Here is a 24,540-nt window from a genome sequence, read left to right as displayed (position 1 = left end):
CTGCCGGGGACACAGGGATCACACTGAATGTGGCACGCTCTCTGCTAGACCACCTCACACAGACCGACACCTCACACACTGCTGCCGGGGACACGGGGATCACGCTGGATGTGGCACGCTCTCTGCCAGACCACCTCACACAGACCGACACCTCAAACACTGCTGCCGGGGACACTGGGATCACACTAGATGTGACAAGCTATAAATCGGTAACTGGTACTGTGACGTCACTCGGGGCCCAAACCACAAAGGAGTAGGGTGCGGTCAGGGAGAGATTCCAGTTCATAGATGTTCGGGTAATCTGGTGGACTGATACCACAGAGGGACAGGGGGTTGGGGCGGGACCTTACCTCGTAGTTTATGTCCATGCCGGCAGCCAGCAGTACCTCCACCACAGCCAGGTGGCCATTGCGGGCGGCCAGGTGCAGCGGTGTATGGCTGCGGGTGGAGCAGCTCAGCAGGTTGGGGTGGGCACTCAGCAGCAGCTTCACCACCTCCAGCCGGCCGTATAGGGCTGCCAGGTCCAGTGGAGTCTCCATCTTGCTGTTGCGCATGGTGGGGTCCGTCAGCTCCTCCAGGAGGAGGCGCACCACCTCGGTGTGGCCGTACTGGGCTGCGCAGTGCAGCGGAGTCTCATTGTCAAGGTTCTGTGGTGGAAGGAGATGGCAGAAGTGAGAGGGCCAGTCGACAGCTCGACCCCTCAGCCAATCAAATTGCAGCACTGTGTACAGCAGTCCGTCATAGTCACGGCAGGTGACGAAGACATACTGCGAGAGCGAGACCGCTGTGAGAGTCAGGGCTGGGAGCACAGGTGCAAAGGGGAGAGGGGAGGGGGGGGAAGAGAGGAGAGGGGGGAGATAGGGGAGGAAAGGATGGGAAAGGAGAGCGCCGGAGAAAGAGGACAGTAGAGGAGAGAGGGGAAAGGACAGGAGAGAAGCGAGATAGGGAGGAGACAGAGAAGAGAAGAGAGGAGGGGAAGTGGGGAGAGCCCTGCACAGACAGCCTACAGATAAGCAGGAGAACAGACCCTGGAGGAACATCAGCATACAACAGACCCAGCAGTGCAGAAAGTAAAAGCCACCAAGTTCATGGAAAGGGCACGGCAGGCGAGCTCAGAGGAGCCCTGAGTAAGTGACCCCCACCCCCTTTGCTTCAGCACAATTGTGAGTCTTCTGCTATATCCATGATTTGCCACAAGGGGGCGCCGAGTAAAACTCCTGCTGTGTAATGCCAGCAGTTGCAGCTAAGGAAGGCAACAGATAAAGGCAGCCAAAGCTTGATTTCTTCTTAACTTTTTGGGGGAACCTCTAAGATACGTTAAGCAGTGAGGGACACAGATCTGAACTGCAGGGCCTCAGTGCTCCCTCAGCCAGGAGTGACGAGCAGGGGCAAGAAACCGGGCCACATCTACGGGCCTTTCAAGCGGCACCAGGGGCCAGAGACGTGGCTGAGTTGAAGACGAGAGGGGCAAGTCCCAGCACGAAGCGGGGAATGGCAAACAGAGATGGGTGCCGGATGGCCTGCGGGAGAGACTGTGTATAAACAGCAGAAGCACAAGGAGCCCGGCGGAAAACGGCTCCGCTGGCTTGGGGGACTGGGAACGGAGAACCACAAAGACAAAGAAGCAGAGCCCGCATGGGCATGGGCCAAACCGCCCCACCAGGCGCAATACCACACAGCAGCCCATACAATGGGAGGGGGTCCTCACTCTCCGCACAGACGGGGCTGCTTGGCAAGAGGGGCATGGCGAAGCAGGACCGGAACCGTCAAGACGGCGGCATCGCAGCCCATCTGTGAGTATGTGTGAGAATAATCTGCATGACAATTACAGCTGGGGGGCATGTTGCTCATGGGCGGGGGGGGGCGTGTTGGCAACCATCAAGTCAGTGACCCAATAAGCCGATAAAAATAAAAGACAGCGTGGAACATTAATATCCACATGGTCTGATTGTCAGCAAAAGCACATCTGCGTGAGGCACAATCACGTCATGAGATCTCACCCACGGGCGTGTGAGTGATTCACACCTCGGCCAATCAGGCCATGTCATGGTACAGAGCTCGTAACAAATGCATCCATGTGGTGAGCCAGCTGAAAGCTGACAGTGATGATCTGTGTCAATGAAAGAGGGGATAGGGGGATGAGGAGTGGGCAAAGAGAGCAATGCAGGGTGAGGAGGGGGCGGGGGGCGGACTGCGGGGTGAAGAGGGGGCGGGGGGCGGACTGCGGGGTGAGGAGGGGGCGGGGGGCGGACTGCGGGGTGAGGAGGGGGCGGGGGGGCGGACTGCGGGGTGAGGAGGGGGCGGGGGGCGGACTGCGGGGTGAAGAGGGGGCGGGGGGCGGACTGCGGGGTGAAGAGGGGGCGGGGGGCGGACTGCGGGGTGAGGAGGGGGCGGGGGGCGGACTGCGGGGTGAGGAGGGGGCGGGGGGCGGACTGCGGGGTGAGGAGGGGGCGGGGGGCGGACTGCGGGGTGAGGAGGGGGCGGGGGGCGGACTGCGGGGTGAGGAGGGGGCGGGGGGCGGACTGCGGGGTGAGGAGGGGGGCGGGGGGCGGACTGCGGGGTGAGGAGGGGGCGGGGGGCGGACTGCGGGGTGAAGAGGGGGCGAGGGGCGGACTGCGGGGTGAAGAGGGGGCGAGGGGCGGACTGCGGGGTGAGGAGGGGGCGAGGGGCGGACTGCGGGGTGAGGAGGGGGCGAGGGGCGGACTGCGGGGTGAGGAGGGGGCGAGGGGCGGACTGCGGGGTGAAGAGGGGGCGAGGGGCGGACTGCGGGGTGAAGAGGGGGCGAGGGGCGGACTGCGGGGTGAGGAGGGGGCGAGGGGCGGACTGCGGGGTGAGGAGGGGGCGAGGGGCGGACTGCGGGGTGAAGAGGGGGCGGGGGGCGGACTGCGGGATGAAGAGGGGGCGGGGGGCGGACTGCGGGGTGAGGAGGGGGCGAGGGGCGGACTGCGGGGTGAAGAGGGGGCGGGGGGCGGACTGCGGGATGAAGAGGGGGCGAGGGGCGGACTGCGGGGTGAAGAGGGGGCGGGGGGCGGACTGCGGGGTGAGGAGGGGGCGGGGGGCGGACTGCGGGGTGAAGAGGGGGCGGGGGGCGGACTGCGGGGTGAAGAGGGGGCGGGGGGCGGACTGCGGGGTGAAGAGGGGGCGGGGGGCGGACTGCGGGGTGAGGAGGGGGCGGGGGGCGGACTGCGGGATGAAGAGGGGGCGGGGGGCGGACTGCGGGGTGAGGAGGGGGCGGGGGGCGGACTGCGGGGTGAAGAGGGGGCGGGGGGCGGACTGCGGGGTGAAGAGGGGGCGAGGGGCGGACTGCGGGGTGAAGAGGGGGCGAGGGGCGGACTGCGGGGTGAAGAGGGGGCGGGGGGCGGACTGCGGGGTGAAGAGGGGGCGGGGGGCGGACTGCGGGGTGAAGAGGGGGGCGGGGGGGCGGACTGCGGGGTGAGGAGGGGGGCGGGGGGCGGACTGCGGGGTGAAGAGGGGGCGGGGGGCGGACTGCGGGGTGAAGAGGGGGCGGGGGGCGGACTGCGGGGTGAGGAGGGGGCGGGGGGCGGACTGCGGGGTGAAGAGGGGGCGGGGGGCGGACTGCGGGGTGAGGAGGGGGCGAGGGGCGGACTGCGGGGTGAGGAGGGGGCGAGGGGCGGACTGCGGGGTGAGGAGGGGGCGAGGGGCGGACTGCGGGGTGAGGAGGGGGCGGGGGGCGGACTGCGGGGTGAAGAGGGGGCGGGGGGCGGACTGCGGGATGAAGAGGGGGCGAGGGGCGGACTGCGGGGTGAGGAGGGGGCGAGGGGCGGACTGCGGGGTGAAGAGGGGGCGGGGGGGCGGACTGCGGGGTGAGGAGGGGGCGGGGGGCGGACTGCGGGGTGAGGAGGGGGCGAGGGGCGGACTGCGGGATGAAGAGGGGGCGGGGGGCGGACTGCGGGGTGAGGAGGGGGCGGGGGGCGGACTGCGGGGTGAGGAGGGGGCGAGGGGCGGACTGCGGGGTGAGGAGGGGGCGGGGGGCGGACTGCGGGGTGAAGAGGGGGCGGGGGGCGGACTGCGGGGTGAGGAGGGGGCGGGGGGCGGACTGCGGGGTGAAGAGGGGGCGAGGGGCGGACTGCGGGGTGAAGAGGGGGCGGGGGGCGGACTGCGGGATGAAGAGGGGGCGAGGGGCGGACTGCGGGGTGAGGAGGGGGCGAGGGGCGGACTGCGGGATGAAGAGGGGGCGAGGGGCGGACTGCGGGGTGAGGAGGGGGCGGGGGGCGGACTGCGGGGTGAGGAGGGGGCGGGGGGCGGACTGCGGGGTGAGGAGGGGGCGGGGGGCGGACTGCGGGGTGAGGAGGGGGCGGGGGGCGGACTGCGGGGTGAGGAGGGGGCGGGGGGCGGACTGCGGGGTGAGGAGGGGGCGGGGGGCGGACTGCGGGGTGAGGAGGGGGCGGGGGGCGGACTGCGGGGTGAGGAGGGGGCGGGGGGCGGACTGCGGGATGAAGAGGGGGCGGGGGGCGGACTGCGGGATGAAGAGGGGGGCGAGGGGCGGACTGCGGGGTGAAGAGGGGGCGGGGGGCGGACTGCGGGGTGAAGAGGGGGCGGGGGGCGGACTGCGGGGTGAAGAGGGGGGCGGGGGGCGGACTGCGGGGTGAAGAGGGGGCGGGGGGCGGACTGCGGGGTGAGGAGGGGGGCGGGGGGCGGACTGCGGGGTGAAGAGGGGGCGGGGGGCGGACTGCGGGATGAAGAGGGGGCGGGGGGCGGACTGCGGGGTGAAGAGGGGGCGGGGGGCGGACTGCGGGATGAAGAGGGGGCGAGGGGCGGACTGCGGGGTGAAGAGGGGGCGAGGGGCGGACTGCGGGATGAAGAGGGGGCGGGGGGCGGACTGCGGGGTGAAGAGGGGGCGGGGGGCGGACTGCGGGGTGAAGAGGGGGCGAGGGGCGGACTGCGGGGTGAAGAGGGGGCGAGGGGCGGACTGCGGGGTGAAGAGGGGGCGGGGGGCGGACTGCGGGGTGAAGAGGGGGCGAGGGGCGGACTGCGGGATGAAGAGGGGGCGGGGGGCGGACTGCGGGGTGAAGAGGGGGCGGGGGGCGGACTGCGGGATGAAGAGGGGGCGGGGGGGCGGACTGCGGGGTGAAGAGGGGGCGGGGGGCGGACTGCGGGGTGAAGAGGGGGCGGGGGGCGGACTGCGGGGTGAAGAGGGGGCGGGGGGCGGACTGCGGGATGAAGAGGGGGCGGGGGGCGGACTGCGGGGTGAAGAGGGGGCGGGGGGCGGACTGCGGGGTGAAGAGGGGGCGGGGGGCGGACTGCGGGGTGAAGAGGGGGGCGGGGGGCGGACTGCGGGGTGAAGAGGGGGCGGGGGGCGGACTGCGGGGTGAAGAGGGGGCGGGGGGCGGACTGCGGGATGAAGAGGGGGCGGGGGGCGGACTGCGGGGTGAAGAGGGGGCGGGGGGCGGACTGCGGGGTGAAGAGGGGGCGGGGGGCGGACTGCGGGGTGAAGAGGGGGCGGGGGGGCGGACTGCGGGGTGAAGAGGGGGCGGGGGGCGGACTGCGGGATGAAGAGGGGGCGGGGGGCGGACTGCGGGATGAAGAGGGGGCGAGGGGCGGACTGCGGGATGAAGAGGGGGCGAGGGGCGGACTGCGGGGTGAAGAGGGGGCGGGGGGCGGACTGCGGGGTGAAGAGGGGGCGGGGGGCGGACTGCGGGATGAAGAGGGGGCGAGGGGCGGACTGCAGGGTGAAGAGGGGGCGAGGGGCGGACTGCGGGGTGAAGAGGGGGCGGGGGGCGGACTGCGGGATGAAGAGGGGGCGAGGGGCGGACTGCGGGATGAAGAGGGGGCGAGGGGCGGACTGCGGGGTGAAGAGGGGGCGGGGGGCGGACTGCGGGGTGAAGAGGGGGCGGGGGGCGGACTGCGGGGTGAAGAGGGGGCGAGGGGCGGACTGCGGGATGAAGAGGGGGCGAGGGGCGGACTGCGGGGTGAAGAGGGGGCGAGGGGCGGACTGCGGGATGAAGAGGGGGCGGGGGGCGGACTGCGGGGTGAAGAGGGGGCGGGGGGCGGACTGCGGGATGAAGAGGGGGCGGGGGGCGGACTGCGGGATGAAGAGGGGGCGGGGGGCGGACTGCGGGATGAAGAGGGGGGCGAGGGGCGGACTGCGGGGTGAAGAGGGGGCGAGGGGCGGACTGCGGGGTGAAGAGGGGGCGGGGGGCGGACTGCGGGGTGAAGAGGGGGCGGGGGGCGGACTGCGGGATGAAGAGGGGGCGAGGGGCGGACTGCGGGATGAAGAGGGGGCGGGGGGCGGACTGCGGGGTGAAGAGGGGGCGAGGGGCGGACTGCGGGGTGAAGAGGGGGCGAGGGGCGGACTGCGGGATGAAGAGGGGGCAAGGGGCGGACTGCGGGGTGAAGAGGGGGCGAGGGGCGGACTGCGGGATGAAGAGGGGGCGAGGGGCGGACTGCGGGGTGAAGAGGGGGCGAGGGGCGGACTGCGGGGTGAAGAGGGGGCGGGGGGCGGACTGCGGGGTGAAGAGGGGGCGGGGGGCGGACTGCGGGGTGAAGAGGGGGCGAGGGGCGGACTGCGGGATGAAGAGGGGGCAAGGGGCGGACTGCGGGGTGAGGAGGGGGGCGAGGGGCGGACTGCGGGGTGAAGAGGGGGCAAGGGGCGGACTGCGGGGTGAGGAGGGGGGCAAGTGGCGGACTGCGGGGTGAAGAGGGGGCAAGGGGCGGACTGCGGGGTGAGGAGGGGGGCGAGGGGCGGACTGCGGGGTGAGGAGGGGGCGAGGGGCGGACTGCGGGGTGAAGAGGGGGGCGGGGGGCGGACTGCGGGGTGAAGAGGGGGCGGGGGGCGGACTGCGGGATGAAGAGGGGGCGAGGGGCGGACTGCGGGATGAAGAGGGGGCGAGGGGCGGACTGCGGGGGTGAAGAGGGGGCGAGGGGCGGACTGCGGGGTGAAGAGGGGGCGGGGGGCGGACTGCGGGATGAAGAGGGGGCGGGGGGCGGACTGCGGGATGAAGAGGGGGCGAGGGGCGGACTGCGGGGTGAAGAGGGGGCGAGGGGCGGACTGCGGGATGAAGAGGGGGCGAGGGGCGGACTGCGGGGTGAAGAGGGGGCGAGGGGCGGACTGCGGGATGAAGAGGGGGCGAGGGGCGGACTGCGGGGTGAAGAGGGGGCGGGGGGCGGACTGCGGGGTGAGGAGGGGGCGGGGGGCGGACTGCGGGGTGAAGAGGGGGCGGGGGGCGGACTGCGGGGTGAAGAGGGGGCGGGGGGCGGACTGCGGGGTGAGGAGGGGGCGGGGGGCGGACTGCGGGGTGAGGAGGGGGGCGAGGGGCGGACTGCGGGATGAAGAGGGGGCGAGGGGCGGACTGCGGGATGAAGAGGGGGCGGGGGGCGGACTGCGGGGTGAAGAGGGGGCGGGGGGCGGACTGCGGGGTGAGGAGGGGGCGGGTGGGCGGACTGCGGGGTGAAGAGGGGGCGAGGGGCGGACTGCGGGGTGAAGAGGGGGCGAGGGGCGGACTGCGGGGTGAGGAGGGGGGCGAGGGGCGGACTGCGGGATGAAGAGGGGGCGAGGGGCGGACTGCGGGATGAAGAGGGGGCGAGGGGCGGACTGCGGGGTGAAGAGGGGGCGGGGGGCGGACTGCGGGGTGAGGAGAGGAATGGAGGGTGAGGAGGGGGCGGGGGGCGGACTGCGGGGTGAAGAGGGGGCGAGGGGCGGACTGCGGGGTGAAGAGGGGGCGAGGGGCGGACTGCGGGGTGAGGAGGGGGCGAGGGGCGGACTGCGGGATGAAGAGGGGGCGAGGGGCGGACTGCGGGATGAAGAGGGGGGCGGGGGGCGGACTGCGGGATGAAGAGGGGGCGGGGGGCGGACTGCGGGGTGAAGAGGGGGCGGGGGGGCGGACTGCGGGATGAAGAGGGGGCGGGGGGCGGACTGCGGGGTGAAGAGGGGGCGGGGGGCGGACTGCGGGATGAAGAGGGGGCGAGGGGCGGACTGCGGGATGAAGAGGGGGCGGGGGGCGGACTGCGGGGTGAAGAGGGGGCGAGGGGCGGACTGCGGGGTGAAGAGGGGGCGAGGGGCGGACTGCGGGATGAAGAGGGGGCGGGGGGGCGGACTGCGGGGTGAAGAGGGGGCGGGGGGCGGACTGCGGGATGAAGAGGGGGCGAGGGGCGGACTGCGGGATGAAGAGGGGGCGGGGGGCGGACTGCGGGGTGAAGAGGGGGCGAGGGGCGGACTGCGGGGTGAAGAGGGGGGCAAGGGGCGGACTGCGGGGTGAAGAGGGGGCGAGGGGCGGACTGCGGGATGAAGAGGGGGCAAGGGGCGGACTGCGGGGTGAAGAGGGGGCGAGGGGCGGACTGCGGGATGAAGAGGGGGCGAGGGGCGGACTGCGGGATGAAGAGGGGGCGGGGGGCGGACTGCGGGGTGAAGAGGGGGCGAGGGGCGGACTGCGGGATGAAGAGGGGGCGGGGGGCGGACTGCGGGGTGAAGAGGGGGCGAGGGGCGGACTGCGGGATGAAGAGGGGGCGAGGGGCGGACTGCGGGATGAAGAGGGGGCGGGGGGCGGACTGCGGGGTGAAGAGGGGGCGGGGGGCGGACTGCGGGATGAAGAGGGGGCGAGGGGCGGACTGCGGGATGAAGAGGGGGCGGGGGGCGGACTGCGGGGTGAAGAGGGGGCGAGGGGCGGACTGCGGGGTGAAGAGGGGGCGAGGGGCGGACTGCGGGATGAAGAGGGGGCAAGGGGCGGACTGCGGGGTGAAGAGGGGGCGAGGGGCGGACTGCGGGATGAAGAGGGGGCGAGGGGCGGACTGCGGGGTGAAGAGGGGGCGAGGGGCGGACTGCGGGGTGAAGAGGGGGCGGGGGGCGGACTGCGGGGTGAAGAGGGGGCGGGGGGCGGACTGCGGGGTGAAGAGGGGGCGAGGGGCGGACTGCGGGATGAAGAGGGGGCAAGGGGCGGACTGCGGGGTGAGGAGGGGGGCGAGGGGCGGACTGCGGGGTGAGGAGGGGGCGAGGGGCGGACTGCGGGGTGAAGAGGGGGCGGGGGGCGGACTGCGGGGTGAAGAGGGGGCAAGGGGCGGACTGCGGGGTGAGGAGGGGGCAAGTGGCGGACTGCGGGGTGAAGAGGGGGCAAGGGGCGGACTGCGGGGTGAGGAGGGGGCGAGGGGCGGACTGCGGGGTGAGGAGGGGGCGAGGGGCGGACTGCGGGGTGAAGAGGGGGCGGGGGGCGGACTGCGGGGTGAAGAGGGGGCGAGGGGCGGACTGCGGGATGAAGAGGGGGCGAGGGGCGGACTGCGGGATGAAGAGGGGGCGAGGGGCGGACTGCGGGGTGAAGAGGGGGCGAGGGGCGGACTGCGGGGTGAAGAGGGGGCGGGGGGCGGACTGCGGGATGAAGAGGGGGCGAGGGGCGGACTGCGGGATGAAGAGGGGGCGAGGGGCGGACTGCGGGGTGAAGAGGGGGCGAGGGGCGGACTGCGGGATGAAGAGGGGGCGAGGGGCGGACTGCGGGGTGAAGAGGGGGCGAGGGGCGGACTGCGGGATGAAGAGGGGGCGAGGGGCGGACTGCGGGGTGAAGAGGGGGCGGGGGGCGGACTGCGGGGTGAGGAGGGGGCGGGGGGCGGACTGCGGGGTGAAGAGGGGGCGGGGGGCGGACTGCGGGGTGAAGAGGGGGCGGGGGGGCGGACTGCGGGGGTGAGGAGGGGGCGAGGGGCGGACTGCGGGATGAAGAGGGGGCGAGGGGCGGACTGCGGGATGAAGAGGGGGCGGGGGGCGGACTGCGGGGTGAAGAGGGGGCGGGGGGGCGGACTGCGGGGTGAGGAGGGGGCGGGGGGCGGACTGCGGGGTGAGGAGGGGGCGAGGGGCGGACTGCGGGATGAAGAGGGGGGCGAGGGGCGGACTGCGGGATGAAGAGGGGGCGGGGGGCGGACTGCGGGGTGAAGAGGGGGCGGGGGGCGGACTGCGGGGTGAGGAGGGGGCGGGGGGCGGACTGCGGGGTGAAGAGGGGGCGAGGGGCGGACTGCGGGGTGAAGAGGGGGCGAGGGGCGGACTGCGGGGTGAGGAGGGGGCGAGGGGCGGACTGCGGGATGAAGAGGGGGCGAGGGGCGGACTGCGGGATGAAGAGGGGGCGAGGGGCGGACTGCGGGGTGAAGAGGGGGCGGGGGGGCGGACTGCGGGGTGAAGAGGGGGCGGGGGGCGGACCTGCGGGGTGAGGAGGGGGCGGGGGGCGGACTGCGGGGTGAAGAGGGGGCGAGGGGCGGACTGCGGGATGAAGAGGGGGCGAGGGGCGGACTGCGGGGTGAGGAGGGGGCGAGGGGCGGACTGCGGGATGAAGAGGGGGCGAGGGGCGGACTGCGGGGTGAGGAGGGGGCGAGGGGCGGACTGCGGGGTGAAGAGGGGGCGAGGGGCGGACTGCGGGATGAAGAGGGAGACAGGAGAGCAATGCAGGGTGAGGAGGGGGAGGGAGCGGCCTACAGGGCGAGGAGAGGAATGGAGGGTGAGGAGGGGGCGAGGAGAGGAATGGAGGGTGAGGAGGGGGCTGCTACAAGGCAAAGAGTAGGGAATGCAGGTGTAGGCCACTATAAGCATATACAGCAGGTGGACGCAGACAGACACAAGCAGACGCAGCGCAAGCAGATGCATGCAAGCAGACACAGACCACAGATAACACAGACAGGCGAAGACAGACACAGTCAGATGCAGCAGGCAGATACAGGCAGACACAGCAGGCAGATGCAAACAGGCAGACAATCAAATATCCCACTACAGCGCTCGGGGCTACAGGCCCCTGCCTGCCCAGGTGATGCAGGATGAGGAATGCGGCTTGCTGAAGCGCAACCAGCAGAAAGTCGGCATGCCTCTCATTCCTGCGCTGGTCAGGCCCCGCCCACCCCCTCTTGGCCAGTGTATCTTTAAGAGGGGAGAGGCAGGCGAGAGGAAAAAGAGGAGAGGGCTGGGGAGGGAACCAGACCATTGGGTGGGGTCCAGGCAGATTCACCCCCACGCCAGACCACCAATGGGATGAGCATGTCACACACAGGGACGTAAGAGAGGACTGGCGTGACAGAGTGACCAGGTGTGCAAGACAGAGGGCGTCAGCAAGGCTGCTTGGCGGGGCCATGCGGTGGGGAGGCGGCCATGCAGCCTGGGTACGCACCTTGGCGTTAATATACGGGTCAAACGGGCCGCAGCGTTTGAACTCTCTGGGGTCTACAGAGTTCTAGGAGGAAGAGAACACGGGCAACACACAAGCATGAGTGCACATACAGAGAACACAGCCCTGAAGGGGGCGCCGCTCAAAGCAACACGGCCCCGGGGCCCGATGGTATGCTCCGCTGCCATACTGTTAGCAGCCTGCTGGGGGCAGTAGTGAGACAGGGGCTAGCTGCAATAGCACTGATCTCACACACCAGAGTCATGGCCCAACCACTCCTCCACATGCAAGGGGCAGGTGGGCCGATGGGTGGGAGCGACTCTGACTTCTGAGCCGTTCAAATGGACCTCCCCGACCGCCCCCGGCACATGACCACCCCCGTGAAGCCACGAGACGGACGGCAGACGGCCCCCTGACCCCCGAGGGGCCCCGACGAGCAGACCTGCCCATTGAGCTTGGGGTGGGACGGCCCTTGGTGGACGAGCAGCCGCACGATGCGCTGGTCACCCTTCCAGGCAGCCAGGTGCAGCGGGTAGCAGCCCTTGTTGTCGGCGATGTTGGTCAGGGCTTCGTTCCGCAGGAGCAGCTCCACGATATCACTGCAAAACACGAAGCCAACAGACACACGGGTGGAGGCTCGTTAAGCTGCCGAGTGGGAACCGCACCATCAGGGCCTCTGGGAGCCTCTCCTCCCCTCCCTCCCCAGCCCCAGGCTCAGGAGTACCACCCACCTGTGGCCGTTGAGGGCGGCGTGGTGGAGGGGGGTGTATCCAGTGCTGTCCACGCAGTTCACATTGGGGCCCCTCCAGATGCTGTTTGGACAGAGAGGAAGCCAACATGAACAGATGTGCAGGTGCGGATACAGCAGAGTTTTACGCACACGCACGGCCCCTTTTTTTTTGCACACATTCAGTCTCATGCACAGTCAAACGCAGTCACACACACATGCACAGTCACAAGGGCGGTACAGTACTGTGCAGAGTCACAGGTGCAGTCACAGTCACATGCACAATCACATGCAGTGTCTTACGCACAGTCCAACACATACGGTCACATGCACAGCCTCGCACACGCAGTCTCATGGGCATGCGCAGAATCACACCCATTCACAGTTACACACACATGCACAGATTCATGCACAGTCACACACATGTGCACAGTCACACGCACGTCTCACAGACACAGGCCAGTTGTAGAAAAACCCCTCCCATTTTCCCAAGGGCCAGTAACAGGACGGCACTGGCTTGCTCTCGCTGCACGGTTGCTAACTGGTCATGCAGGTGGCAAGTGGTCACAAGCAAGTGGATCGGACCAGACTGGACCCAGACATGACAGCAATTAACTGTGTGAAGCAGCCGAGTCTTCCCACAACTGAAACCCAGAACGCATCATTCCACCGCCTCGTGCTGATGACACGTGCTGCTTTGGAGTGGCTACCTCATTCTGCATGGGGATTTCGACACACAAAACAGGAAACTTGACACTACAAACAATAGAAGGTGTTTTTCTGTGCGCAGAACAAGAAAGTGCCTGCAGGGGGCGACGTGTGCAGAACACAGAGCAGGCTGAGGCTATGGAATGAGGAAACGGCAGGAGGATTTGCGGAGGGTGTCAGGGACAGGTTGAGACAAACAGCAGGGCGCAGGGCGCGCCTCCGCATTCACGCTGCTGAAATGGAGGCTGACCCCCATTCCAGAAACAGCAAGGTCACATTGGTCTGTTTTCTCCGAATGCAGTTTCAGAGTTACGCAGTTCACACAAAGGAAGTGTGACAAGCCAGCAGACTAAGCACACTCACTCAGTCACAGGGAGCGGCTGGACTTTGGACGCTGGCTTCAGGAACACCCGCTGTTTACGCACCATCTCGTGGGATATGGATTAGCAGACGAGGACAGTCAGACCAGGTGATTCCTAGCAGATCACAGAGGGCAATCTGGAAGGAGCTCCAGAGGAGGGCTGACATCCAATATCTCCAGAAACAATCCTCCTGACTCTTTCTGGGCTGCTCTGGGGCCATGCTGGGACAGCCTTTTGCGTAACAAGCCCTCTGGGGGGGGGGGGGTGTCAGAACCATGTCTGAGGTCCCCCTCCCCCCCGGTTCATTCCTCCCCCGTGTCATTGTCTCTTATTGTATCCATGTGGACTGGGCCAGGTGACACATAACTAGCTCAGTATGGACTGCAAAGAGCAACGGTCTGGGAGCCAGTTCTCGCCCTGGTAAGCTCGGCCCAGATGAGCTGCCCTGCGGTTCCGGTGCTGTCAGGCGTTGCTTAACGAGGCATGAGGCTGTGGTTGACACACAGACCCTGACTGACACGCAGACTGACACACAGACCCTGACTGACACACAGACTGACACACAGACCCTGCCAGCCTGTCCCAGATGATAAACAGAATCTGCAAAACAGAGGCTCACAGCTCACGGTCCAAGACAGGTGGGCAGAGGGGCTGCGAAAACATTATGGTGGCTGACAAGATCCAAAACAGCCGGGGGGGAAAAGCAAAGTGGAAACCATGCCTCGTCTTCAAGTCATCCCTCCTGTGATTGGGCTCTTCTAGCCCTGATATCGGTGCTTTGTGTCTGAAAGTCAGCTTCGTACAGACAGAGGCTGTCAGACAAGCAGCACAGAGCAGCCCAAGGTTAGCACAGCAGACCCAGATCCCCAAAGATTGATTCCACACATCCTGGGATCCTACCTAAATACAGGCGCTCAGGAAACGTCTGTCTCCGAGCATCTGTGCCGCTACAGGAGACAAAGGCGAACCTTTTGTGCCACGTTCAACCCGTAACGGCACGACAACAGGCAACGAGCCACTAGCTCTGCTAAGGCCAAGAGCAGGGAGGGTACATGGAGGCAGGCAGGGGTCCGGATACATCCCCCTGTGAGTTTCAGGCTTGGGCTCCACGCGATGTCAGCCTTCCTGTGGATTAACGCTGCTCACCAGCTCCTAGTTATCCATGGCCGCCTCCTCCTTCCACCATCTGGCTGGTCACACACCTGCCGACCGCAAACCATACCCTGAATGTCCATCAACAGCCCCTGTGTACAGCGCGAGAGCCTAGGTCTTGCAGCCCCCCCTGGAGGCAGCCAGACTGCAGAGCGCAAGTGAGCCCAGCATGCAGGCGACCCAGTTCTCCTGACTGGAAATAGCTGGAGATTTCGGTCTGTTCCAGTTATCTTGATGGGCTGAGGGCTTCTCACAGCTCACTGCAAGAGAGTATCAACCTCCGATAACCCAAAGCAGCCCCTGGCGTTCGCATCACGGGGACTCGACGATCATCAGGCCGCTTCTCCACACCGGAAACCTTGTGTTCCTATCCAGCAGGTGAGGGGTGGAACCCCCCTCCATCCTGTTTTGGGTTCGAGGTCAGGGGCAGTTCACCCTCACCGAGCCCCTGCAGTGCTCTGCCGTTTCTTGCCTTCAGCACGTCTGCCCGATACCGAATCTCCACCCACACCTTGCGGCACCGGCCACAGAAGCCACATCAGAACATCCGCAGGTGCCGGAAGACTAGTGGTGGGGGGCGGAGCTTCAGAGAGAGCATCAGAGAGAGAGAGAGAGAGAGAGAGAGAGAGGAAACTAGGGCAGCTGAATAGCACCTTAAAACAACGTGGAGAAAAGCCGAGGACAACACAGGAGGCCTGAAGCATCAGCTGACTGTGGAACCTCCAGCAGTTCCGAGGGGGGAGGCACACAGCGGCCTAATGTTGACAGCCAGGGGGAAATCTCTGTGCAGGGAAGAGGGAGGGGAATTCTTCTGACTCCAAATAAAATATGTTTGAAGATGTGTCTGCTCAGCCAAGTCTGGCCACAGAACAGGCAGGTGGGCTGGAGACTGCTGAGTGCAGCAAAGAGGAAAGACCAGAGGTGGGGAAGGAGGGAGGAAAGGAAAGACACGGTAACATGGTACAACCTGGTAGGTCTCACACAGAGACTCATGTCATGGCAGCGACACAGATACAAGACAGACCTGTGACCTCACTCCTTAATCAAATGTGAAGCTAAACATTCACATGAGCCTTTGAGAAGAGTTGAGAGGTTGTAAGGCCTGTTTACACAGCAAAGAAAGTCTCTACGTTTTTCCAGTGGTAACACAGCGACTGTAAAAATATTTAAAAATAACAGCTATGAGAAAACTTTTAATCTCAAAACCACCCTAACCAACCCTAATGCTGCTGTCTTCCTGTCGTTTCCTGGACTGCACCGTCAGGCAGCCCTGTCTCCCCAATGGCTCCGTCTTCTTGTTAGATTGTCCCATCTCCAAAGCCTCCCAGAAAACCTCCATATTCCTGTCAGATCTCCCCATCTCCTGAGTCTCCCAAATGCCCCCGTCTTCCACCAGGCAGCCCTGTCCCCTAAGTCTCCCAGACGCCAACTTTTTCCCACATCAGGTTGCTTCATCTCCATTTCTCCCTCTGAGCGCACGCAAGTACATCATGGTAACACTCACTATCCCTCCGTATCGTGCTTGCACAACCGAGGTCTGGAGCAGCATTCCCACATGATGCTGTTGAGAAATACTGTGCCCTTCCTACGCATAACAGCTCGGTCAGCAGGACACCGTCATCCGATTCCAGGCAACACAGCCGTAGAGATGGGGTTGCCAGAAAACAGCAGTGAGGCAAAACGAGGCACATGTGGATCAGGGGCTCAGAGGACAACTCTTATACTGCTCAGTCACCTGACTGAAGACTGGGGCGAGAAGACAGCTTGGGTGACTTGGTCTGACACTAAAGGCAGAAGCTATTTGGCCTTAAGGGATCTGGGGGGGGGGGGGGGGGGGCGTGGCTCCCAGCCTGCATGGGCTACCCCGTCCTGGTGAGCTGCATGCCTGCATGATGACACGGCTGTCTCTACCCGTACAATGCTGGTGTTGAGGTGTCTACACACACCTCCAGATTCCAAAAACTGCTATCGTCTCCATAAGCTGGAAAGGAGGTCAGAGGATAGGAAGGTGCCCCATCTAAAGCCCGACGCCTCCTTCACAGAGACAGAGCACACAAGCTAATGCATTTAGCCACCTACAGAGCAGACCATGGATGAGCAGGGAGAAAGGGCAGACCGCACAGCAAGAACGTACGACATCATCAGTAGCGTCAAGATTCCAACCACAGATATGTGAGGGTCTGAATGACCAATCACAGAGCAAGACTTTAATGTGAAAATGACAAGAGGCAATACGACGTCAGCACTTGGACGCCATCAGAAATGTGAGACTCTCCGGTTCAAGGCAGGATGAGACCATGCCCCCCTCCAGCAATCCACTGCTGATATGAAATTCATTCATGTTTTAGGTTTTCCTTGTTCCCACTCACCACGGACACAAAAGCATATCTGACACTGACACACAACCATGGTGAAGATGGCCCCCTGCCTAAATAGAAGCATGAATCTGATCCCCAGCTTCTCCTGGTATCCCGATTAGTGAGCCTGCCAGTTTGCCATCTGCCTGCCTACTGGACTAGTCAGGGGAAAAATATCGATAAAATCAATGTGCCGTGGAAGTGCAGGGCTGCTCACCTGCAGTACATCTACACAAACCTCCGGAAGCCTCTTAGCTAGACTCTCCGATACACACACACACACACACACACGCAGCCGGTCTGCCATACCAAAGCGGCCAGGGGGTCTGAATAGCACATCTACAAACACTGACCTCAATAATTAAACAGCAGATGATTTAATCCTACCCAGCTTACAGGACTCAAGGTCACATCTCAGAGGTGGGTGGTGAGAGAGGAGATTGAGGTCAGAAGACTCGTGGTTGGCTGGAGTCTTTCCAACACCAACCTTCTGGATGCAATTCAGCCCCTCTGATCAACCGTGTAAGCATGGGTATAAGCAAATGGTCCTCCACAGGGTTGTATCCCCTAGTCCAAGACAGACAGACCCGGGTCACCCTGGGGCAGACCACACCAAACTTCCAATAAAAAGCATCCGCAAAGCACACTGAAATCTGCCACAGAGCACATTGAAATCGAGGTGGTGTGCAGCTTTGCACCTCTGATCAGAAGGTTGTTGGTTAAAATCCCGTCAGCAAAGCATTTTCACCATTTGGGCCCTTGAACAAGGCCCTTAACCCAAATTGCTTCAAGGACCGTCTAACCCTGCTTTCTCAAAAAAGTATGTTGTTTTGGGCAAAAGAGACTGCTAGATAGGTTATTGGAAATTAGGACTGCACGATACTGGGGGGGGGGGGGGGGGGGGGGGGGGAATTGCAATATTTTAAATTTCAATTTTAAATTAATAAACCTAAAAAGGAGGTGAAAATGAACCAAAAATAAACTAACATGAAACAGAATACTATCAAATAAAAGTGACTGTCAAATAAGTTGGGGGTGTGCCTGCAAGTGACAAACCACTTGCTCCTGCTCAATGACATCTCGGTGGAATCCATAATATTTCCACACAGCATACAGCCTTTTGATTACCAGTTCTTGTTCGCTTTTATCCTCTTCACTCATTTTTGATTGATTTTTCACAAATGATTTTGATTTTCACCACACTGTCTATGAGTGAGTCCAGCAGTAAAGATGAAAATGGTTATAATTGTCTGAGAGCATCTGCAGAGTTCATGAACTGGGCCTAGATAATCTTGAAAAAGAACTATTATTAAAATTGCCAAGCTAGCTAAGCTTTGTTTCCTATTACACAGTGAGAACATCTTAGAGTATCATCGTCTTAACCCGGCTGACTATCACAGTACTTGAGATGTGACAACTGTATGTGCATAACATGCGATGTCAAAATTAACGTAGCATTATTGTGCAGGTTCCACCCAATACTTCAAAAACCCTTCTTATGCAGATTATAGAAGTAAAATGACGTAGGAAGGGGGTGAGAAAGCATTGGTTAACAGCCGCAAGACAGCATCCATCTATCACAATAACAGCAGGGAGGCGGGACTTATACTGTGACAAGCCTCCGTCAGACGCCTCGAGCTCAAGCAGGGGAAGTGCTTGACCAGCACGCCGAGGATGTCGATCGGACCCCAAAGGGGAAGCTGATCCACACATACGAGCACCAAGTCGCTCTTCCTGTAACGGCACACTGTGGGTACAAGCCATACCAAGTAAACTGACAGATCATTCTTCCTGTAACGGCACACCGTGGGTACAAGTCATACCAAGTAAACTGGCAGATCATTCTTCCTGTAACGGCACACCGTGGGTACAAGTCATACCAAGTAAACTGGCAGATCATTCTTCCTGTAATGGCACACCGTGGGTACAAGTCATACCAAGTAAACTGGCAGATCATTCTTCCTGTAATGGCACACAGTGGGTACAAGTCATACCAAGTAAACTGGCAGATCATTCTTCCTGTAATGGCACACCGTGGGTACAAGTCATACCAAGTAAACTGGCAGATCATTCTTCCTGTAATGGCACACCGTGGGTACAAGTCATACCAAGTAAACTGGCAGATCATTCTTCCTGTAACGGCACACTGGGGGTACAAGTCATACCAAGTAAACTGGCAGATCATTCTTCCTGTAATGGCACACAGTGGGTACAAGTCATACCAAGTAAACTGGCAGATCATTCTTCCTGTAATGGCACACTGGGGGTGTGATTCGCAAACCTTAAAATCGGCAGCATCTGACTTTCACTGAAACGCATCCCTAGCTGCAAAGGGAGCGTCCAGTCTAGGCCCCGAGGAACACGAGCATGACTGCGACGCGACAAAGCTTCTGCCGCTTGAGCGAAGACGCCTGAATGAAAGCACAGAGAGTGGGGGGGGGGGGATACAACAACGCCTCATTTGCAGGAACGCCACGAGTCCGGGCACGCAGACTCGCGTTGCTGTTGGCAGGGCACGGAAATGGCACGAATTCGGTGCAGGATAAAAACAGCCCTGCTCTCTACACAGGCTATTCTTGTCTGGCAAACGGCCACTGTCACTTTCGAATGGAACCAAAATGCGTATCACAGCCATCCAGCTGCTCACATGGCCCACATCACAGGAAGCAATATGACGACAGCGTGTCCTCGTGCAGCCCACCGCCACGCCGTTCATTTACCTTTTAGAAGTCACACGCAGGCACAAAGCATGACTACGCATCCCATTACAGATGATGGTGCCAAGGCTCTCAGTGCAAGATACAAGGAGCCTATTAACACTGATGATCGAGAGAGCGATAACTGGCTAACCATAAGCAAACTGAGCGATACTGAATACAGGGTTTTCACACAAATGTGGGAGAGGAAGAATTGTTGAGCGGGAGTGCAGAGGGGGGTGCACAAAGCAAAAAAACCGGCAAGGCTGGCACAGACCTCTAACGCCTGTGTTTATTCATCCGACATGTGCTAGCCTCATCATTATCACTATGGAAACCTGCCAGCCATCGATTATACCTCACAGACCCAGGCAAGACGAAGGTGGAGTGCCCCAAAGCGCTGTCACGGCAACCGGCTGTGAGGGCACGATGAAACGCTACGAATAGGAATTTCTAATTATGTGGGATCAATGCAATTAGATTAAGCGGCTGGACATGAGATTCCATGATGCTCCACCAACGTGCATCTACGGGCCCTCTCCAGCATGGCGCACTGTCACGAGGAGAGCACCCTGTAAAAATTAAATGCTACTTTATTGGCCATTTGTGCAAGTACAGGTGCATAGCGATTTGCACATCTCATCTTGCTCTCCTATGATAGACACACTTATAGAGGTGAGAAGTGAAGCTTGGAGTCTGATTCCAGGGTCAGCCATGTATCCAGTGCACCTGGAGCAGTATTCAGGTTAAGGGTCCAACAATGATGCGACTACTCTGCCCAACACAGGATTTGAACCAACGGCCTTCCGATCACAGACCTAAGTTGCCACACACCACCACCAGCACACACTCATACAAGCACATGACTAACAAGGCAAACAGTCGGTCAGCATCACACAGAATGTTTGAGGGCTTCAACAGAAATGGCTGACTAATGTTTTCAAAACTAAAAGCGGTGCAGAAAAAGGAGAAGAAAGATTTTAATTCAAACAGAAATCTCATAGAAGGGGGATCCCAAAATGTCTGAATTCCAAATGGAGCCAGACCATCGCTGAGAGAGGAAGTCAAAATAGGGAATGGAGATTTCTGGGTCCCTGCCCTAAGCCTCTGGGTTTGTTTCAGCGTTATTTATTTTTAATATGCTGACCTCACCCTCACAGATCAGATTTGCTGTGTAAGTGCCATGGTGAGCCACATACAGGCTTACACTCTCAGCACTTTACAACACTTAGAGAAGCAGAGCGGAACGTTATTTACACAATTAGAGTTACTCAATCCAGAGAGGCATGTGTTGGGGGGGGGGGGGGGCAAAGGGGTTTCGTTAAGTCCCCCCCAGGACACACCCCCACTACACATGGAGATGCATGCTCTTTGCTAAGGTAAAGTGCCCCAAACAGCGCGGCTCTGCACAAGACTGCGCCAACGCCAAGCAAAATGCAGACTGACAGATACGTACATTTCATCCCGGGGGGGCGCAAACGCAAATGTATGTGCATGAAACGCAGAAAGGGGCTGACAGCCAGCATGGTGCAGACATGGGGGCGGGGGGAACCAGCCTTTTGTTCTTTCGGGTCTGTCACTACTCTCATCCCGCATGATCCATTTCCAAGAACCTGAACACCCGGTTTACAGACCAGGGGGTCCGCCATCAGCCAAGCCGGGTGCTGCAAACCACACGAGACCAGGAGCTGGTTGGGTCTATGAAACCCTGCGCCGAGGCTCCCTGGATTTTCTCCGGAGAAGTGTAAAGCCAGCATCGTGGAAAGGCAGTCCATAACAAAGAGCCCCGGCCGGGCTCCACCTCGCCGGCTGCCTGCCGATATGCCTTCAAACATGGCGAGGGAGGAGCGGGGGGCGGCTGGCTGTGCTAGGAGAGGGACCCGGGGAGGTACGGCGGCGGGGCTCCGGTCCCGGCGCTCGGACGCCTATTGTTTAACTGCAGCTTGTGTCTGGGACAAGCCCCCGAAAGGCTTCGTGCGTTTTGAGCAAGATTAGCTCTGGTCCGACATTCCGGGTTGGAAACCTTGGGGGCCCGCCGGTCCCGCTCCGCTCCGGTTCGACTATACCCGACCCGGTTCGCAGCGCTCCGGTCTGCCGCGTCTTGACCCACCCCCTCCTCCTCACCTGAGAAGACTGGAGAGTGCGTGAGACGAGGAGCCGATACCGCTGCCGCCCGCTCCTCCGACTCCAGAGGAGCCGCCGCCGACTCCGGCAGACTGCCGCTTCGCGGACAGGAGCTTCTCCACGGCGGCGCGGTTCCCGGTGCGGGCCGCCTCTAGGAGCTCCTGCTCCTTCCCCATCTCGGACGAAGAGAGGGGCAGACGGGGGGGGCCGAGAGCGCAGAGCAGCGACGACGCAAGCAGCCTAGTTAGCAGCGACAGGTAGGGCGGCTGACTCGCCACTCCCGGCGCGTCACACTCCCATTCCGCCGCTCCCCTCCGCGGCTCCGCCGAAACTTTCTTTCAGCACCACCGGGGGAAACTTCCTCCGCGCGCGATACGTCACGCGCCGCCTCACTTCCGCGAGACGGCCTGCCCGCGTGACGTCCTCCACGGGCGGTGTTACGTCACTCCAGCAAACTGTGCTCAGCAGTCATGCATAAAACTGCATTAAAGCAATAATCAAACTGCAAAAAGGGGCAAAAGGAACAAAATGCATGTATCTATTTGTGTATAAAATAAATTTAATACGAAATATATCTGTCTAAATATGTCTCCATGGCGATATGTAGCTAGGGTGTCCTGTGTCTCTAGCACTATCATTTTGGGGGAGCATAGGCTGAAAAGTTTGGAAACCCATGTTCTAGGCTATGGCCTATGGCACTGGCAAACATCGGGGGTCCAGGCCCGACATGGGAAAAAGAGAACAGTTAAACATATTAAATCTGCTGATGGAACAATACAATACATACACAATACATAGTTTTTAATGCTTTTTTTTTTGGGGGGGGGGGGGGGGGCAAAGAATAATCCACCCCTGAATTTGGAAAACATGTAAAAAGACAGACATTACAGTCCATTGAAAATCAGGAATAAACTAAATAGACATACAAATAATCAAAATTAAGTGTTAAAATGTAAAATGGTCTTGATTATTCTGAAACTACTTTACTGGCTCTAAGGTTCAGTTAATTTATGCGGATTCTTATAATCTTTCTAAAGCTACAGGTAATAAAAAAAAACAAACAAATCTGTTAAAATGGAATCATGATACTTTAAAACAGGTTTAAATGGTAGAAAGGTCATTATTCTATCCATAGATGGATGAGAACCTGGGTGAATAAAGGAAGTGTAAAATCATATGAGAAAGTCATCATCTAACAGGGCGTCTTTAGCTCAGAGACAGTGATTAAAGCCACCTGTGTACAGATAGCCAGATGAATAGGCAGCCCTTGTCTTTGGCTTTGCTGTCATCATATGGTGTATCTTGTTTAATAGCCCACAAGTGGGATCGATCGCTGGTTATTCAGGAATCTGGATGCGAGACGGATCCATAACCACTGACCGAACCGACTGGGCTCATGTTTCCGTCTTGGATTACAAATAAATGGCTCCCTGGAACTGAATGGGCATTTCGCAAAAGTAAAACTGCTGCAATTATACATGTAAATAAGACCAAAAAAGGGCAGTGTGACATCAGTAGTAATTAAGATATGCAGAACCCCCCACCCTCACCCCAGCACCCAGCCTCCAAGGCTCTAAGTGCCCTGCACTGCTTCCTATATTTCATCAGCTTAATCCACTCTTACTCACCTAACAAAGTCATGCCATTAAGCTAAGGAGCGTCAGTGCTGACAGCTAGTGTAGACTACAGACATGCCTTGTGTGTTTTGCAAAGAGAAAAAAAAATGCATTTGTAACATTGTAACATTGGTATTAAAAATGACAATCAGCTCTGGCCTGCTACATAGGTCTAAGTAACATTTAGCCAAACAATTTAGTATTTTGAAAGGGGAATGTGAGGACATTATAGGTGTAGGAATTTGGGGGGGGGGGGGGGATGTGTCTCTGCAGCATCAAACTCTCCTCTACGCCCTTGTGCAGGGGGGTCCATTGTCTTCCATTCCGTGCCACTGAGACTTTGGCAGAGGAAGCTGAGATGCAGTGTGTAGTGTTAGGGGACCCAATGGAGGCCGCTGCGGTAATGATGTTCCACATCGATCGCCATCACTAGCCCAGTTTCCAGTGGGCACTCACCACTAGGGGGCGTACTGTGTTTCCCATGCCCAGAGGTCCTCAATGTGTTTTTTTTGTCATTTCACTTTGTTCGAAATTATACATTTTAGTAAAGTTGATCCTTATAGCTTAATTTGTACAGAGTATAAGAGCAAAAAAAAAAATCAAATAATGGTCCATAGCACTATAGTGCTTTGGATCCTTAAAAACTTGTGGACGAAGTCATGCTCTGATCTCCGCCCAGAGTTGTCACGGAAGTTAAGAGGCTAGATATTGCTAATCTGAACTACAGTCCCCAGTTGGCTTTTGTCGTTACAGTCCATCGCACATTCATCAGTCTCTCGATGCGTGATTGTTACTCTGTACATTTTCAAGGCATTAAACACTGGCAGAAAGGGAGTGAGAACGAAGGTGGGTGTGAATGAACTGGAACCTGCTTCACTAAATGGGATTTTTTTTTTTGCTAGTCAGGTAACTTGTTAAGGTAGTCTTGGCTAAATGTAAGTGAACGAAGATAAAGTCCATTTAAACTGGGGCACCTTAAATCCGACAAGTAATCTGGTTAAGAAAGAAATGCTGCTTCGTGACACAGGCCCCGGATTTTTGATTATGAAGAGAGCTTAGGTTTTACCATGATCTGTCACTGAAGGGCTTACAGGAATCAGGTGGATAGAACCAAATCGGCAGTCCTGCAAAGAAGCAGTCATTTCACTTACCGCTAATCAGCCAGGCCTATTGATATACTGACAGCAATGTCTGTCTTTTGACATTTGGCTTGTTTGTTTATTTTAGCTGTACAAACTGAAACATGTCTATGCAATACAATGGTGTTTGGGCACATTTTTATTTTAAAACAGGCTGTTCTACACTCAACAGGGGACCTTAGAAAAAGCAAAGATGACCTGTACTTACGTTACATGTCCTCTGTGTGGACACTGACCATTGAGTATGGAAGTAAACCGCCCAGACCATCGCCACAAACCCTGCACAAAGCTGACTGCGCTTCCACTAAATGATATCAGTCAGTACGCATCGTTCATTTGCTTATTGGTCTAATTTACTACCCATTAAAATAGATCTTGACATTTAGTGTTTTCCGTTTCAGTAGCTGGCTAGAGATGTCGTCAGCTGGTGTCGCAGCCCAGGTCCAGGGGATGTAGGCTTGCCGATGTGCCAATCGGACAGGAACAGACCACGCGGCACTGCAGCTCAGCTGGCCCCACTAAGGAAAACCCAACACGAACCACGATGTCTTGGTCCCGCAAAGTAAAAGTGCAAA

The 24,540-nt window shown here is 60.7% G+C and overlaps 1 protein-coding gene and 1 long non-coding RNA gene across 3 annotated transcripts; one reads left to right on the top strand and one right to left on the bottom strand.

The window, feature by feature from the left end:
* Positions 1–158: 158 nt before the first annotated feature.
* On the bottom strand, positions 159–21,588 carry LOC125713025 (ankyrin repeat and SAM domain-containing protein 1A-like). 2 transcript variants are annotated; one of them, XM_048983799.1, is made up of 5 exons: positions 21,211–21,588; positions 11,816–11,896; positions 11,527–11,683; positions 11,088–11,150; positions 205–647 (listed from the first exon to the last, which is right to left on the bottom strand). In XM_048983799.1, the coding sequence occupies exons 1-5, from the start codon at positions 21,384–21,386 to the stop codon at positions 228–230; spliced, it is 897 nt and encodes a 298-aa protein (XP_048839756.1). In that variant the 5' UTR covers positions 21,387–21,588; the 3' UTR covers positions 205–227. The 2 variants fall into 2 exon arrangements, with proteins under 2 accessions (XP_048839757.1, XP_048839756.1); XM_048983800.1 differs by lacking the exon at positions 11,088–11,150 and having other exon boundaries at positions 159–647.
* On the top strand, positions 21,377–24,528 carry LOC125713035 (uncharacterized). The gene is made up of 3 exons (XR_007383449.1): positions 21,377–21,467; positions 24,119–24,282; positions 24,367–24,528. It is a non-coding gene; the product is annotated as an uncharacterized LOC125713035 (long non-coding RNA).
* The last annotated feature ends 12 nt before the right edge of the window (positions 24,529–24,540 follow it).

The sequence above is a fragment of the Brienomyrus brachyistius genome, chromosome 18, assembly GCF_023856365.1.
Source record: "Brienomyrus brachyistius isolate T26 chromosome 18, BBRACH_0.4, whole genome shotgun sequence".
Taxonomy (NCBI): Eukaryota; Metazoa; Chordata; class Actinopteri; order Osteoglossiformes; family Mormyridae; genus Brienomyrus; species Brienomyrus brachyistius.
This window is presented reverse-complemented; position numbering and strand designations above follow the sequence as displayed.

Bases quoted from the DNA above. Each gene is read 5' to 3' on its own strand.
- LOC125713025 (XM_048983799.1), bottom strand. From the start codon at position 21,386: ATGGGGAAGGAGCAGGAGCTCCTAGAGGCGGCCCGCACCGGGAACCGC. The intron at 11,897-21,210 runs GTGAGGAGGAGG...CTGTCCAAACAG, and splicing joins GCACTCTCCAGTCTTCTCAG to CATCTGGAGGGGCCCCAATG. The intron at 11,151-11,526 runs GTCTGCTCGTCG...TCTTCCTCCTAG, and splicing joins ACCCCAAGCTCAATGGGCAG to AACTCTGTAGACCCCAGAGA.